This window comes from Bombina bombina, chromosome 3 (assembly GCF_027579735.1).
Source record: "Bombina bombina isolate aBomBom1 chromosome 3, aBomBom1.pri, whole genome shotgun sequence".
Taxonomy (NCBI): Eukaryota; Metazoa; Chordata; class Amphibia; order Anura; family Bombinatoridae; genus Bombina; species Bombina bombina.
In genome coordinates this window covers 707543580-707558981 of record NC_069501.1, presented here as the reverse complement: position 1 = coordinate 707558981, position 15402 = coordinate 707543580, and the positions used below count along the sequence as shown (strand labels likewise).

General features: G+C 39.1%; 1 protein-coding gene across 1 annotated transcript in view; it reads left to right on the top strand.

Annotated features, from left to right (window-relative positions):
- The window catches only part of RABEP1 (rabaptin, RAB GTPase binding effector protein 1), a 371388-nt gene that overhangs the window by 321523 nt on the left and 34463 nt on the right, over positions 1–15402 (top strand). The window contains exons 15-16 of the mRNA XM_053707515.1: positions 6821–6876; positions 11603–11701. Coding sequence (XP_053563490.1) covers positions 6821–6876; positions 11603–11701 — 155 coding nt within the window. The remainder of the gene's footprint in view (positions 1–6820; positions 6877–11602; positions 11702–15402) is intronic.

Here is a 15402-nt window from a genome sequence, read left to right as displayed (position 1 = left end):
AATCCAATCTTCAACTGCTGCAATATATTATGAAGCTTTTACAATTATTCTCCAGTGTTGCTGTTTAATTTTATTTAAAAAATAAGCTGCAGAAAAATTTTACATTTAAAAAATCTCATTGCAGAAAGTGAAAAAAAGTTCTGCCTCTGGGTTTCACAGTAGCACTGATAATACGTTCAAATAAGTCACATGCACACCGTACTCTTTCAGTGGATCTTGTATATATGTATAGAGACTCCTAACACTAAATGTTGGACATATCAGTTCTAAATAGAACCATTTCTTCTATAAGATACGACGAGTCCACGGATTCATGCTTTACTTGTGGGATATTATCCTCCTGCTAACAGGAAGTGGCAAAGAGCACCACAGCAGAGCTGTCTATATAGCTCCTCCCTTAACTCCACCCCCAGTCATTCTCTTTGCCTACTCTAAGTACTAGGAAGGGTAAAGTGAAAGAGGTGATAAAATGTTAGTTTTTATTTTCTTCAAGCAAGAGTTTTTTTATTTTAAATGGTACCGGTGTGTACTATTTTCTCTCATGCAGCAGATGGATGAAGACTTCTGCCTGGAGGCTGATGATCTTAGCATTTGTCACTAAGATCCAGAGCAGTTCCCACAAGAAACTTCAGTGTGAGGAACGTTTTTCATGCTATAAGCAGTGAGGTATGTTCAGTCATTTTTTTCTGGAGAGAATGTGGTATTTCAGAATTGGCTGACAGTATCCCCATGAGGGTAAGGGTAAGCAGTAATCCTAAGAGAAGAGGGGTATTACTAAGCTTGCATATAGGGGCTGAGAAAAAATGGAAAAATGGTTGACACTGAGTTTGAATGTTTGTGGGCAAACGTTTTTTTAACTTGGAGTGCTGATAACGTTTTTGGCAAGAAAATATTTATTCATCAGGAAAGTTGTTGATGATTTACTGAAAGGGTACATTTTGGCTTCTTTTTTGGGTTTAAGAACCCACATGGCTAGTTTGAGACCACTCTGGTGCGGTTCATTTGGGCTGAGAGACATCAAGTGAGATGGGCGGGGCCTATTTTTGCGCCTCAGTTGCGCAGTTGTATTTGACAGGCAAGCAGCAAGCTCCAACTCCGGTGGGCCCTTGTGAGAGTATTGGGCCAAATCAAAGCTTTTAACCCTGTTTTTCCGGATCCCTGAGGGCAGGTAGGCGCCACAGCAGGGCTGTGGCGAGGTGCAGGGGGTGTTTTTCCGGATTTAAAAGTTTATTAATCATCCGGTTTTTACTGTAAGGGTTAAGTGTTCCTTTCCTTGTGGGGCAAACTTAGCTGCATAATTTGAATCTTATATCAAAAAATTTAAACGATTTGATTATTTTAAAGCAGTTTTGCAAAACGTGTATGCTTTTTTTCTCTTAAAGGCGCAGTACCGTTTTTTTAAGATTGTTTTTTTTTTCACTAAATAAAGTGTTTTCAAGCCTGTTTGTTGTCATTACTAGCCTGTTTAACATGTCTAACATTGAGGAAAGCCAATGTTCAATGTGTTTGGAAGCCATTGTGGAACCCCCACTTAAAATGTGTCCCTCATGCACTGAAAGGGCAATAAATTGCAAAGAACATATTTTAGCTGATAAAAGTATGTCACAGGGTGATTCTCAGTCAAAAGGGAATCAGGTTATGCCATCTAATTCTCCCCAAGTGTCACAACCATTAATGCCCACACAAGCGACGCCAAGTACTTCTAGTGCGTCTAATTATTTCACCCTGCAAGATATGGCCGCAGTTATGAATACTACCCTCACAGAGGTTTTATCTAAGCTGCCTGGGTTGCAGGGGAAGCGCAGTAGGTCCGGTGTGAGAGTAAATGCTGAGCCCTCTGACGCTTTATTAGCCATCTCCGATGTACCCTCACAATGTTCTGAGTTGGGGGTGAGGGAATTGCTGTCTGAGGGAGAGATTTCTGATTCAGGAAAGATGTTCCCTCAGACAGACTCAGAGATGACGACTTTTAAATTTAAGCTAGAACACCTCCGCTTGTTACTCAGGGAGGTTTTAGCGACTCTGGATGATTGTGACCCTATTGTAATTCCACCAGAGATATTGTGTAAAATTGATAGATATCTAGAGGTTCCTACTTACACTAATGTTTTTCTGGTCCCTAAGAGGATTTCGGACATTGTTACAAAGGAGTGGGACAGACCAGGTATTCCCTTTTCTCCCCCTCCTACTTTTAAGAAAATGTTTCCCATATCAGACATAATTCGGGATTCGTGGCAGACGGTCCCTAAGGTTGAGGGAGCTATTTCTACCCTAGCTATGCGTACAACTATACCTATTGAGGACAGTTGTGCTTTCAAAGATCCTATGGATAAAAAATTAGAGGGTCTTCTAAAGAAAATATTTATTCATCAGGGTTTTCTTCTGCAACCTATAGCGTGCATTGTTCCTGTAACTACTGCAGCTGCGTTTTGGTTTGAGGCTCTAGAGGAGGCTCTTCAGGTTGAGACCCCATTAGATGATATTCTGGATAGAATTAGGGCTCTCAAGCTAGCTAATTCTTTCATTACAGATGCCGCTTTTCAACTGGCTAAACTAGCGGCAAAGAATTCAGATTTTGCCATTTTAGTGCGTAGAGCGTTATGGCTTAAGTCCTGGTCTGCTGACGCGTCATCAAAATCTAAGCTTTTAGCCATTCCTTTCAAGGGTAAGACCCTGTTCTGGGCCTGAACTGAAAGAGATCATTTCAGACATCACTGGAGGAAAAGGCCATGCCCTTCCTCAGGATAAGACAAATAAGATGAGGACCAAACAAAATAATTTTCGTTCCTTTCGAAACTTCAAAGGTGATCCCTCTACCTCCTCCTCTGCTGCAAAGCAGGAGGGGAATTTTGCTCAATCCAAGTCAGTCTGGAGACCTAACCAGACTTGGAACAAAGGTAAACAGGCCAAGAAGCCCACTGCTGCCACCAAGACAGTATGAAGGGGCAGCCCCCGATCCGGGACCGGATCTAGTAGGGGGCAGACTTTCTCTCTTTGCTCAGGCTTGGGCAAGAGACGTTCAGGACTCCTGGGCTTTAGAAATCGTGACCCAGGGGTATCATCTAGACTTCAAAGATTCTCCTCCAATGGGGAGATGCCATCTTTCTCAATTGTCTGTAAACCAGAGAAAAAGAGAGGCGTATATACCATGGGAGTAATCTGCCCAGTTCCAAAAACAGAACAGGGGCAGGGGTTTTACTCCAATCTGTTTGTGGTTCCCAAAAAAGAGGGAACCTTCAGACAAATTTTAGATCTCAAGATCTTAAACAAATTACTCCACAATGGCTTCCAAACAGTTAGTTAGAATCAAGCCTGTGTTTAAACCTGTTGTTCCGCCATGGAGTTTGAATTTAGTTCTTAAAGTTCTTCAAGGGGTTCCGTTTGAACCTATGCATTCCATAGATATTAAGCTTCTATCTTGGAAAGTTCTGTTTTTAGTTGCTATCTCTTCGGCTCAAAGAGTTTCTTAACTATCTGCCTTGCAATGCGACTCGCCTTATCTTGTTTTCCATGCTGATAAGGTGGTTTTGCGTACCAAACCTGGATTCCTTCCTAAGGTTGTTACTAATAAGAATATTAATCAGGAAATTGTTGTTCCTTCTCTGTGTCCTAATCCTTCCTCTAAGAAGGAGCGTCTGTTGCACAACTTGGACGTGGTTCGTGCTTTGAAGTTTTACTTGCAAGCGACCAAAGATTTCCGTCAAACATCTTCTTTGTTTGTTGTCTATTCTGGAAAACGTAGAGGGCAAAAAGCTACGGCTACCTCTTTCTTTTTGGCTGAAAAGCATCATCCGTTTGGCATACGAGACTGCTGGACAGCAGCCTCCTGAAAGAATTACAGCTCACTCTACTAGAGCGGTGGCTTCCACATGGGCTTTTAAAAATGATGCTTCTGTTGAACAGATTTGTAAGGCTGCGACTTGGTCTTCGCTTCATACGTTTTCCAAATGTGATACTTTTGCTTCTTCGGAGGCTATTTTTGGGAGAAAAGTTCTTCAAGCAGTGGTGCCTTCTGTTTAGCCATCTGTCTTGTCCCTCCCGTTCATCCGTGTCCTGTAGCTTTGGTATTGTATCCCACAAGTAAAGGATGAATCCGTGGACTCGTCGTATCTTATAGAAGAAAAGTAAATTTATGCTTACCTGATAAATTAATTTCTTCTATGATACGAGGAGTCCATGGCCCGCCCTGTCAATTTAAGACAGATTATATTTTTTTGATTTGAAACTTCAGTCACCTCTGCACCTTTTAGTTTCTCCTTTTTCTTCCTGTACCTTCGGTCGAATGACTGGGGGTGGAGTTAAGGGAGGAGCTATATAGACAGCTCTGCTGTGGTGCTCTTTGCCACTTCCTGTTAGCAGGAGGATAATATCCCACAAGTAAAGGATGAATCCGTGTACTCGTCGTATCATAGAAGAAATTAATTTATCAGGTAAGCATTACTTTTTACAAATACTTTACTGATAAGGGATTGCACTGTTTCAGTGATAACATTTACTCTGCATGGGGTTTAAGCTTTAAAACGCTGTGCCTGCTTAGAGAACCGTGGAAATCCAGACATTAGTGTAGTAACATGTAGACACCGCAGTGGTGGTTGTGCAGGTTATTTGGATTAGGAGGGAGAAGGTTAAAGGCATATGAAACGCAAAAAAAAATCTTTCATGGCAGCAACTTTCTAATTTACTTCTATTATCAAGTTTTCTTTGTTCTCTTGGTATCTTTTGCTGAAAAGCAGGGACATAAGCTTAGGAGCCGGACCATTTCTGGAGCACTATATAGCAGCATTTCTACAAGAATGTTATCCATTTGCAAGAGCACTAGACGGCAGCACTGTTTCCTGCCATGTAGTGCTCTATATGCCTACCTAGGTATCTTTTAAACACAAAATATCATGGGAAGGAAGCAAATTTGATAACAGAAGTAAATTGAAAACTTTCTTAAAATGGTATACCCTGTCTGAATCACAAAAGAAAATGTTGGGATTTTATATCCCTTTAAGGTAGGTGGTTTGCCAATATAAAGCAGTTTGGCTTTTTAAATGTATGGGTTTTTTTTTTTAAAAAGTTGTACACTAAATTAGGAAGAGCTCTTAAAATTTGCATCATGAGCTCTTAAAGTAATTTGACTGCCATCAATTCCTCCAGATCCTATTTTAGCATCTGTCATAGCATGTCTTTTTAATCGATATGTCAATCTTCCGAGAATATGTGGTGGATCTATCTGCTTAACCAGTTCTGAAGAAGGGTTCAGACTTATTTAAATGCAAAAATACTTATGTATATTTATCTCATGCTCACGTGGAACTATACTTAGGACTTGTGGGCAGCTTGTGCTTCACTCTATTCTTAAAGTATGAAAACATCAAGGAGAAGCATTTTATCTATGTCCCCTTCCTGTTGGCATTAGTTCAGTTTCTAGCTATTTAATTTTTTTTTTTATACAGATGGAGGAAGATATGACCCTTTACACGTGCTAGCTACTACTAGAGCCCAGACACCCCTTAAATAATTTGACATGATGATTTTTTTCTTCTATTGCTCAATGGTTGACTTTAGTTTGATCCTCATTGTAATGCATGTTCCTGCACAAGCATGCAAATTTGGCAGTTAGCTAATTTAAAGACATGCCCTATATTTGTCATATTGTAAAGGATGATCTAACCCACAAGGTTATTCCATATTTCATGGATAGAGGAAAGTAGGTAGTCCATATGTTTTGCATGGTGGAAGTTATAAATATTTTTTTTAGAGGAATAATATCCACAGCAATATTCCAATAAATGTTTGAAGTCAGTTTTCTTTGCTTTCGAAAGAGGCTTTCTTCCACATTCAGGTCAATTTCAGAGGGATCTCATTTAAAATCCAATTTTCAGATTCGGCTTACTTTTCATTAGTGACCAAACTCAAAAACTTCAGAGTGCAATGGTGATTCCTTGGGAATTCAGACCAATATTTGTCTTCCATATAGTTTTTTTAATTCCTTATATGATCCAAAAGACCTCAAGGCACAAGCAAGGTTGTGATCATTCTGGCACTACCATGACTAGGAAGTAATTGGTTAGTTGACCTACTTCTGCTGCAGTACAGGTTCTTTGTTCTCTTCCTCAAATTCCCCAGTCTTCTGCCACATCAGCTATTTCATTACTAGTATCTAAAAGCACTCATTCTGATCTTATGGTGAACCCTTGATACTAAAGAGTGATCGTTTTTTGGTTACATTATTTCAACCTTGTTGAAAGCTTTAAAATGTTAACCACTAAGCCATATTAGTTGGCCAGAGTTATTCTGTGTATGTTGGATTTTTATCAAAAATTGTTTATATATTGATTTTTTTGTTTGTTCCCTATAGGTTTATGCACTTTAGTGCCTTGGTTTGCTACCGAGTCACAGTAAATCTCTGAATATTTTAGTTCAATAAATACAAATTAGTGGTTATGTGGCTATTTGATCACAGTAAGGTGATATCTAGATAGATAGATATTAAAAAATGCTTTAGATCAGTTTCTACCTATGTCGAGCAGAAAATCATATTTACAATTGGTGGAATATGTGTAAACTATTTAGATAAATTGATTTATCAGTAAATTAAAACATTACAGTACATCTCACCTATGGTTCTCTGCAAATTTGTATGTCTTGTCAAAAATTTAATCAATGTATTCCCCAATACATTATACTAAGATGAGTCAGAACAGATATCAATAATACACCTTCTTTTCCCTGTATCTTGGTATTTTACATAGAAGCAATTCTTGCAAATATATTCAGGGTGTCCATAATGATTTGGCTGACTCTTTCCTTTCTCCTTTTTCCATGCAAACAGCTTCTATTTCAAGTTTAAAACTTGAACTGGACAAAATAAAGGCAGAAAAAGAGCAGGTAAGACGACATGTTTCATTGATGCAAAGGGTTGGTTATTCAGTTTATTTTATTTTTAGATTCAAAATTCAAAATCAAGACCCTTCGGAATGAAGATATGACCCTTTAAAGTATTTTAGGTTTTAACTTAAATGAGAAGTTACCCCAGCAGTTTTATCTGCCACTACAATGTGCACTGACCTGCGTTATTTCAGTTTTAGGCGTGCTTCCATCCAATACACAGTAATACAAAAGAGCTTACATTTTGAGGATAGAGGAAACCACCAGCAGCAGTAGTACCTTTGCTTTACACAGGAGTTATTCTAGAGAGTCGAGTAGTGAATGCTTTCTTCAAGGGTAAAATCAGTTATTTCATTACAATCCAAAATACAATAAGAATCTCAGAAATAGAGTAAGACCGCGCTTAACATCTTAAAGCCAGCCCAGAATGGTAGTCCCTATACATATTGTTCTTTAAGCTTTGTGATAAAAATAAATGAGCATAATAAAATCTGCACTAATCATGGCAATGATAACAATTGTTTGAGTATATCTATTGACATTTAATTTATTACATTTTGCATTTATTTGGTATATTTAGAATGTATTACAGTTTTAACATATTTAGAATTGACTTAAATTGGACAAAACTGAAAGCAAGTAAATCCAAACTAAATGCATCAAATATAAAATACAGAATACTTAATACGCCTAATTTAAACTATAATAAAATGTGTCCATTATGTTCATTAAGTTGGTAAATATGATGTGAGGGTTGTGATCTTTTTTCCTATTGCCTAGCCATTGATACTAAAAAATGTGTTTTTTTCATCAAATGGTGACAGACCACGAGTCATCATGTGTGGGAATATTCCACTCCTGACCACTAGGAGGAAGCGAAAGACACCCCAACGCACCAGAGCTTTAAATCCCTCTTACTTCCCATGATCCTCAGTCATTTTCTTTTGCTTCCTTGATGAGGAGTAATGAGAAAGTGAAGTGACTCTTGGGCACTTTTACAAAAATTTTCCTTCTTAATATGAGGAGAGTCCACAGCTTCATTACTTTCTTGTGGGAAATACAGAACCTGGCCACCAGGAGGAGGCAAAGACACCCCAGCCAAAGGTTTAAATACCTCCCCCACTTCTCTCATCCCCCAGTCATTCTTTGCCTTTCATCACAGGAGGTTGACAAAGAAGTGTCAGAAGATTTTGGAGTAGTTCCTTATGGAAGGTAGTACTCTTCGGTATGGGACTGGAGTTTTAAGTAGTCTTGTCAGCCTCTCAGTGAAAGCATTGACGAATGTAAGGGTCTGGAGAAGAAGGGAGAGTCTTTCTCCGAACCTATCCAGACTCATATTAACAGCTCCTTAAGCAATCAGCGTTGACGAGTTTCGCTGCCTGCTTTCTTCACTCAATTCCATATCAGAAGCGCTGCTACAATCTGTCAAACTTGAAGGTCTGTGTCACTGTTCCACGGCATAGATTCCAGTAAGATCATTTCATTATTTTACACACATGTTAACGATAGAAGACAGGGTCACAGTGGGACACCTTTATCTTTATGGAATCAAGGGTTAATATCTCCTGAGGGAGATTTTTGAACAGTGGGGTTTTTTAATCATATTTGTTATGTGATTTCAACTGCTTATGTGTAAGAACGTCTGGGCTCTTAGGCTGATACGGAATGTACAGGTTATTTTCATTTTAAGAGCTGCGCAGTTTCTTTATATCAAGATAGCGTGCTTTTTCCTTAGCAGGGCCAAGTCCTGCACGAGCACCATGTGACCGGGAGTGGTCACGTTTTTTCCCCCGCTTCTGATTCTGACCGGGTGTCTGCGGAGAGGTGCATCTCTATCTGTCTGGGTCATAGGAGGTGGTGAGTGCCCCAGCCATTGGGGGTATAAGGTGCCAGTTGGTTATACTTTTCTATAATTTGATATAGACGAGTTATGGAGGATTCTGATATTTTAGAGGGGGATCCCTCCGATACAGAATTTGATACCTGTGTATATTGTGAGGAGGCCCGGGTAATCCAGCCCTCTCAATTATGTTCCGTATGCCACAATAGAGTGTTCTCATCAACCAATGTTGAGATGTTAGAGACCACTGAGCCATCCGCCTCTGAGGACTCTACGTCCAGTGAGGTGTGTTCTAGATTCTGTTCCTACATATGCAGTTTTCCAGAGTTCTGATACTCCTTCCCTGTAAGGGGTTTGTTTCCACCACAGGTTACTTCGCAGTTCCGCATGGCCATCTCTACGGCCTTAGCGATGTTACCTATTCAGTTCCCTCTGAGGCTTCAGAGGGAGAACCTCCAGGGTCGGAGTCTGCTGACTTGGGTTCTCAGACTGCGGTGGGCTTAGCATTTAATTTTAGATTGGCACGTCTGAGTTTACTCCTGAGAGAGGTTTTGGCGATGTTAGAGGTTCCCAGTACTGATCCGTCAGTTGAATCTCAGTCCTCTAAATCTGATAACGATCTTAACTAGGCGAGGGGAGAATGAGATCCTATTCCTTGTCATCTTGTTTTACTTTTTGTTTTATTGTTTATTTAGAATCCCAGTTCCGAGCTCTATGGGGGATTGTGCCGTATGACAGGCAGGACCTGTTTTTTGTTTGCACACTTCTTTTTTAGGGCGTTTGCCTGTTTTCTTTTACTTTACTATTCCGTTTCGGATAGTTTTTTATTTTTCAGAGCTCTGGGTTGTTATAGAAACTCTTCTTATAGACGTTTCGTCACATGGGAATTTTGGTACTATCGACTTTGAGATTGTTGGAAATTTCCAGTGGAAGCTTACAGATTTCTGTTCGGGGTGATAGTTCCCCCGATGATTTAGAGTAAAAATGTTAAGCCCCAGAGCTTAATTTCTTTAGTTTGATTATTCAGTTGTTCTAGCTTTGCTGGAACTTAAGAGTTTTGTTTTCTCCTTGGATTGTTCCGGCAGATACGTTGTATCCCAGATAACAGGCAGGACCTGTTGTTGGATACTAGTTGGTTTTGCTCCTTCTTTCTATACAATAGAATTTTTTTTTCTAGATTTCTGGGTAAGGTACAGCAGGCCCATCTATCCTAGTTAACAGGCTGCACCTGTTTAGGTATTATCTGGAGTGGGTGTATATATTCTAGATAAGGCTTGATGCCCTTAAGATACACAAGTAAAGGCCATTAGATCTTGGTTTTGAGTACGTTATATATCTTTAACCCCTACTTTATTCCGAAATCTTTGCAGTATGCGCACTTTCCTATCTCTCTTAATCGGATTATACCTACCCATTCTACCTAAATTGGGCATAGAAGTTAAATTCAAGTCGCCCGTTATAATTAGATTCTGCCCTTTATATTTCATTAACTTTAGAGAGAGATCATCCCAAAACGTAATATCTACTATATTGGGGCCATAAATATTACAAAAAATAAAGGGAATATTATCTATTTTTATCTCATCAATATGATAACATCCTCCAGGATCTGCTTCATTAGCCACTATATAAAAACAAGACCCGCTTAGTAGAGCCTGGAGCAGAGACCAGGTAAGTACAACTTTGGAATAAAAAAAAATCTCACAATCGCTTTGAATTAGAAAGCTGCCGCTAAGCTTCTATTTAACACTCAGTGAGAATTGTGAAATTGTTTTATATAAAAATGTAGATGAACAATAAGATACAAATCCCCTGAATATTAACTTCACTGTTTGTCACCTCCTATTCATGGTGGTCTTGTGGACTCCACAGCTTGGTTATTGATGCATTGTGGACTCTCACCATCTGATGAAAGAAAACAAAATGTATGCTTACCTAGACATTTTTATTTTATGAAGGTGAGAGTCCACGAACCCTGCCGTTTTTTCTTTTTGTTCAGGTGGCGGCAATACTTGTTTTGCACTTCTTTGCCCCGCTTTATCTTTCCTGCTCCCCCCCCCCCCCTCATCTAATTGGCTATATATAAGACTGACAATCATTGGAACTGGGAGGGATTTAAAGCTCTGGTGTATTGAGTATATTTTTCCTCGTCCTTGTGGTCGGGGGGGGGGGGGGATATTCTGATGTGATGACTCTCACCATCATGAAAGAAATGAATTGATCAGGTAAGCCTAAATTTAGTTTTTTTTATTAGTTTTTGTATGTAGTTTAAATATATTCTGCCTCATAAGTCTGAACTGTGTAATCAAACTAGTGTTTTACATGGCTAAGTAGTGGTGCAGCACAAACACTTTATGAAGTCAAAAGCATACGCAAAAGGGCGCCACTTACTGTAGTGTCTTCTTAATAAATATAAGAAATATCCAGATGCTAATAACAGCAGACTGGACCTTCTTAGTCCCCCAGCTAGACTGAACATCCAGTATCTCAGCTCCTCTTCCTCAGGTACTGGAAGTTTGCAAGAAACCAGTGAAGGCCCAACCAACCACCTTGTATTATGAGAGTGAGCAAAGACTTTGTGCTCAGTTCTGGCTTGTTATGTCCTCTAACTTTGTTCTGCAACAGGCAGGGTGCTTGAAAAGCGGTTGTAAAGCCACAAAAAGCACAGCCTTTATAATATTTGCTTTTTTTTCTTTTATGAAATAACTATTGATTTTCAGTTCTTTTTGTAAACAAATGAAAATTACACAAATGTCATTGTGAAATAACACAAATGGTCATTTAAAGAAAAAAAGACTGTTGACAGTTACATTTATCTTTTGTTACCAGTTGTCATAAAGCATTTCATGGAATGGGCAATAATATTTGCTATTTTTAAATGCACAGCTTGAGTCAACATTGCAAGAAAGAACGCAGCGACTTCAAGATATTCAAGAACTGAAAAACTCCTTAGAAGATCAGCTTAGAAAAGAAACCTCTGCAAAGGTAGGACTGAAGTAGTCTTGAATGACTTTTGTTTATCAAGCCACCTTTTTATTCCCGGGCTAAAATATTTTATTTTAAAATGTTTACTTTTCATTTCAAAATACTTTTATATTGATGGTTTTGAGAGAAATAGTTAGTTTGTAATGAGATGTATAGGATAAATGTATATATTAGCTTTGTCAATATAATTATTTACATGCAAGCAATGTTCCCTCTAACGTGCGCGGTAGTGGGGCCTCGCACTGATTTGGTAGGCCCCGCGCATGTGTCAATTAAGGCTGCGCATCTTGGAGCCCTCAGCCCGCCAAAAGCCCTGCGCAATTTTAAGCAAGGAGACAGAAGTGCCCCAGAAGCTCCTGCTTGTCTGCAGTGCAGCGTGAGTCCTGTGTGGGCAGGGCAGGGAACGGCTTTTTTAACCCTTTGAGTGCTAAGCACTTTCCCACCTGGGTGCTAAGATTTTTTAATGTTTTTTTTTTTATTTTTTAACAATTTTTTTTTTAGACGCCCAAGAGTTACACTGTTGGAAAGGTTAGGCGATTGCCTTTCCAATGGTGGGTCTTGGGGGTCTGTAGCTGCTTAGATGCCTGAGATACAGGCATACTTTTAAAAATGTCTGTTGAGTATCAGCTCAGCTGTCGGAGAAATGTTCTCTCTAACGATGCTGCAGAGGTCTCTTACTCTATCGGTGCTGTGGAGGAGGGGCATCTTGTAACGTACTTGCAGGGAGACATCAAAGAGGGAGAACGAAGAGAAGTCCTGTGGAATGTTGTAGTGAGCCCTAATACAGTTATATTTTTCAAATTCTTTATTTTATTTTTATGAAACAAACTGTTTTAGCACTGTTGAAGATGGCTGCAATGCACTATCTGATATACAACCCTCTGGCATTCAGTGACGTTAAACAGCTTGTTTAATAAGTTTATTTTATTTTTTACAGTTTAATCCTTTTAACTCTGCAATAAAATGTTAAACAGCATGTTCAGGGTACACTGATATCCATTTACATTAATTTTGGCAGTTTTTTTTTCATTTTAAAAATAATTGATTTTATTCACATTTACTTATGAAATGTGGCCAATATATGGTTGTGATCAATGACATGGCCAGACCAGACCAACTTGACCGACCACAAAAGAGCAGAAATCAGTATAGTTGACTTATATGGCCCATAAAGGGGGCATTTTAACATTAGCATGGGATATTTGTAAGTGTATTTTATGTTAAATGAGAGAATATGGAAGTTTATAAGCTAGAAGTATATATATACACACACACACACATAAACACACACATAAACACACACATATATATGTGTATGTACAAATATATATGTGTGTGTAATTTATATATACTGAACGCATATATACAGTATATATATTATGGATATATATATGTGCATGTATGTGTGTGTGTGTGTGTATATATATATATATATATATATATATATATATATATAGATATATATATAGATATGTGTGTGTGTGTGTGTTTATATGTATGTGTATATATATATCTATGTGTGTGTGTGTGTGTGTGTGTATGTATATATATATATATATATATATATATATATATACACACTTGAGAATGTGAGGTGTGTGTGCTTGAGAATGTGAGTGTGTGAGTGTGCTTGAGAATGTGAGGGTGTATGTGAATATCTTTTTGTGGGTTTGTGTATGTGCGTTATGTTTTCAAGTGCGCACACATTTTGGTCACTTGCCCAAAATTTGCACAGGTAAAAAATATTCCGCCCACTGCTCAAAAGAATTAGAGGGAACATTGCATGCTAGTATTATTTAGTATGCCTTCCTGAATCAGATGTTTTAGTAAGCCAATCAGAACCTGCACTTAAAAGGACAGTAAAGTCAAGATTAAACTTTCACAATTTGGATAGAAAATTGAGTTTTTAACAACTTTCAAATGTACTTATTTTAGCAAATTTGCTTCATTCTCTTGATATAATTTGTTGAATATTAGGTTTAGGAGCAGCAATGCACTAGTGGTAAAAGAGAAAAAGAGTCATAAACTGTATATGTAGCCGCCAGTCACCAGCTACCTCCTAGTAGTGTTGCTTTTGAGCATATCTAAGAATGCTCTTCAACAAATTATACCAAAAGGTCAAATATATTTTGATAATAGAAGTAATTTGGAAAGCTGTTTATAATTGCATGCGCTATCTGAATCATAACATTTTAATTTTGAATTTACTGTCCCTTTAAATTACAAACTGTTTCAATATTTCCAGACAATAAAGGGTTCATGACGGCCTCCTCATGAACTCCTTGAGCTTGCTTGGGGCACAGGTACAGGCATGAAAGAATGCAGTTAAATCCTTTTAAAAATCCCCCTAGGAAACTCGCAACAAGGGGGATGTCAATATCCACATTCAGCAATACTACCCTGCCACCATTAGCAGTAGGTTTAAAACTCCATGGAAAACTGCATTCTTTATTTAAATCATAAAAGTTTAAATTTGACTTTTCTGTCCCTTTAAAGGGCCAGTAAACTTACAAAATAATGTTACATAATTCTGCACATATCTTGCTGGTCAGGTTGGGGTGTTGAGTGCTCTCAATATTATTTATGTTTCTTGTTATTTGTTTTAAAAGTTTCAGCTAAGCATTCTCAAGAGGACTTGCGGGTCTGTGCGGCTCTCGGGATTGTTTCAGTCCTTAAATAGCCGTCTCTGGGATTCTCTGGGATTGATACTCGCTGTTTGCTTCAACGGAAGTTGTTTGGGACATGTTGGTCCCATGTTTGGGTTTTTTCTTCCTCACTCTCTGTGCGGCTCTCGGGATTGTTTCAGTCCTTAAATAGCCGTCTCTGGGATTCTCTGGGATTGATACTCGCTGTTTGCTTCAACGGTAGTTGTTCGGGACATGTTAGTCCTTAAATAGCCGTCTCTGGGATTCTCTGGGATTGATACTCGCTGTTTGCTTCTACGGAAGTTGTTCGGGACATGTTGGTCCCATGTTTGGGTTTTTTCTTCCTCCCTCTCTGTGCGGCTCTCGGGATTGTTTCAGTCCTTAAATAGCTGTCTCTGGTGACTGTGTCAGTGAATTTGGCTTCTTCACTCTCTGTTGCTTCCGATACACTCGGAACCTACAGTATTCCTTCCCACGCGGTGGGAAGGTTAGAGGTTTTGCATTTAGGAGGCCCTGGGAATTGTCCTTTTTGGACTTGTTACTTTAGTGGTTCTCTTCTTCATTCAGACCTTCTTGGACTTTGTTCGTTTCTCCTTGTGGATTGGGTCACCTTTGGGGGACTTGGATTCTCTTTGGGAGTTGGTTGTTCCTTTTTCAGGACATTAGACAGTGAGGTCTTTTTGGGCTCCGGTTAGGGGTCCTTCCCTGGTGTTGGGAATGATCTGCATCTCCTTCTTGGGATAGAAGAGGTCCTAGTGGTTTTCCACTCATATGGGTCAGGTATTGCCATCAAGGTGGCATCCAAACCCATGTTTACTGTCCTCTGACTTTGAATCTGAGGTGATGTGGAGGCTTGTTGTCCGGGTGACTTGTCCTCACTGTTCCTCTTGTGTCTGGAGCTCGTGACTAGCTGGACAGCTAGCTCAGCATATTAATGCTCTGTGGCTACTCTGTACTGTAGCAAATTGAGGGTCATCGATCCCCAGCGAGGTCTACTTTTCTCCTTTCGAGGTTGATAAAATGAGCTGCGCCTTGTGTCCCTTAAGGGCGAGTAGC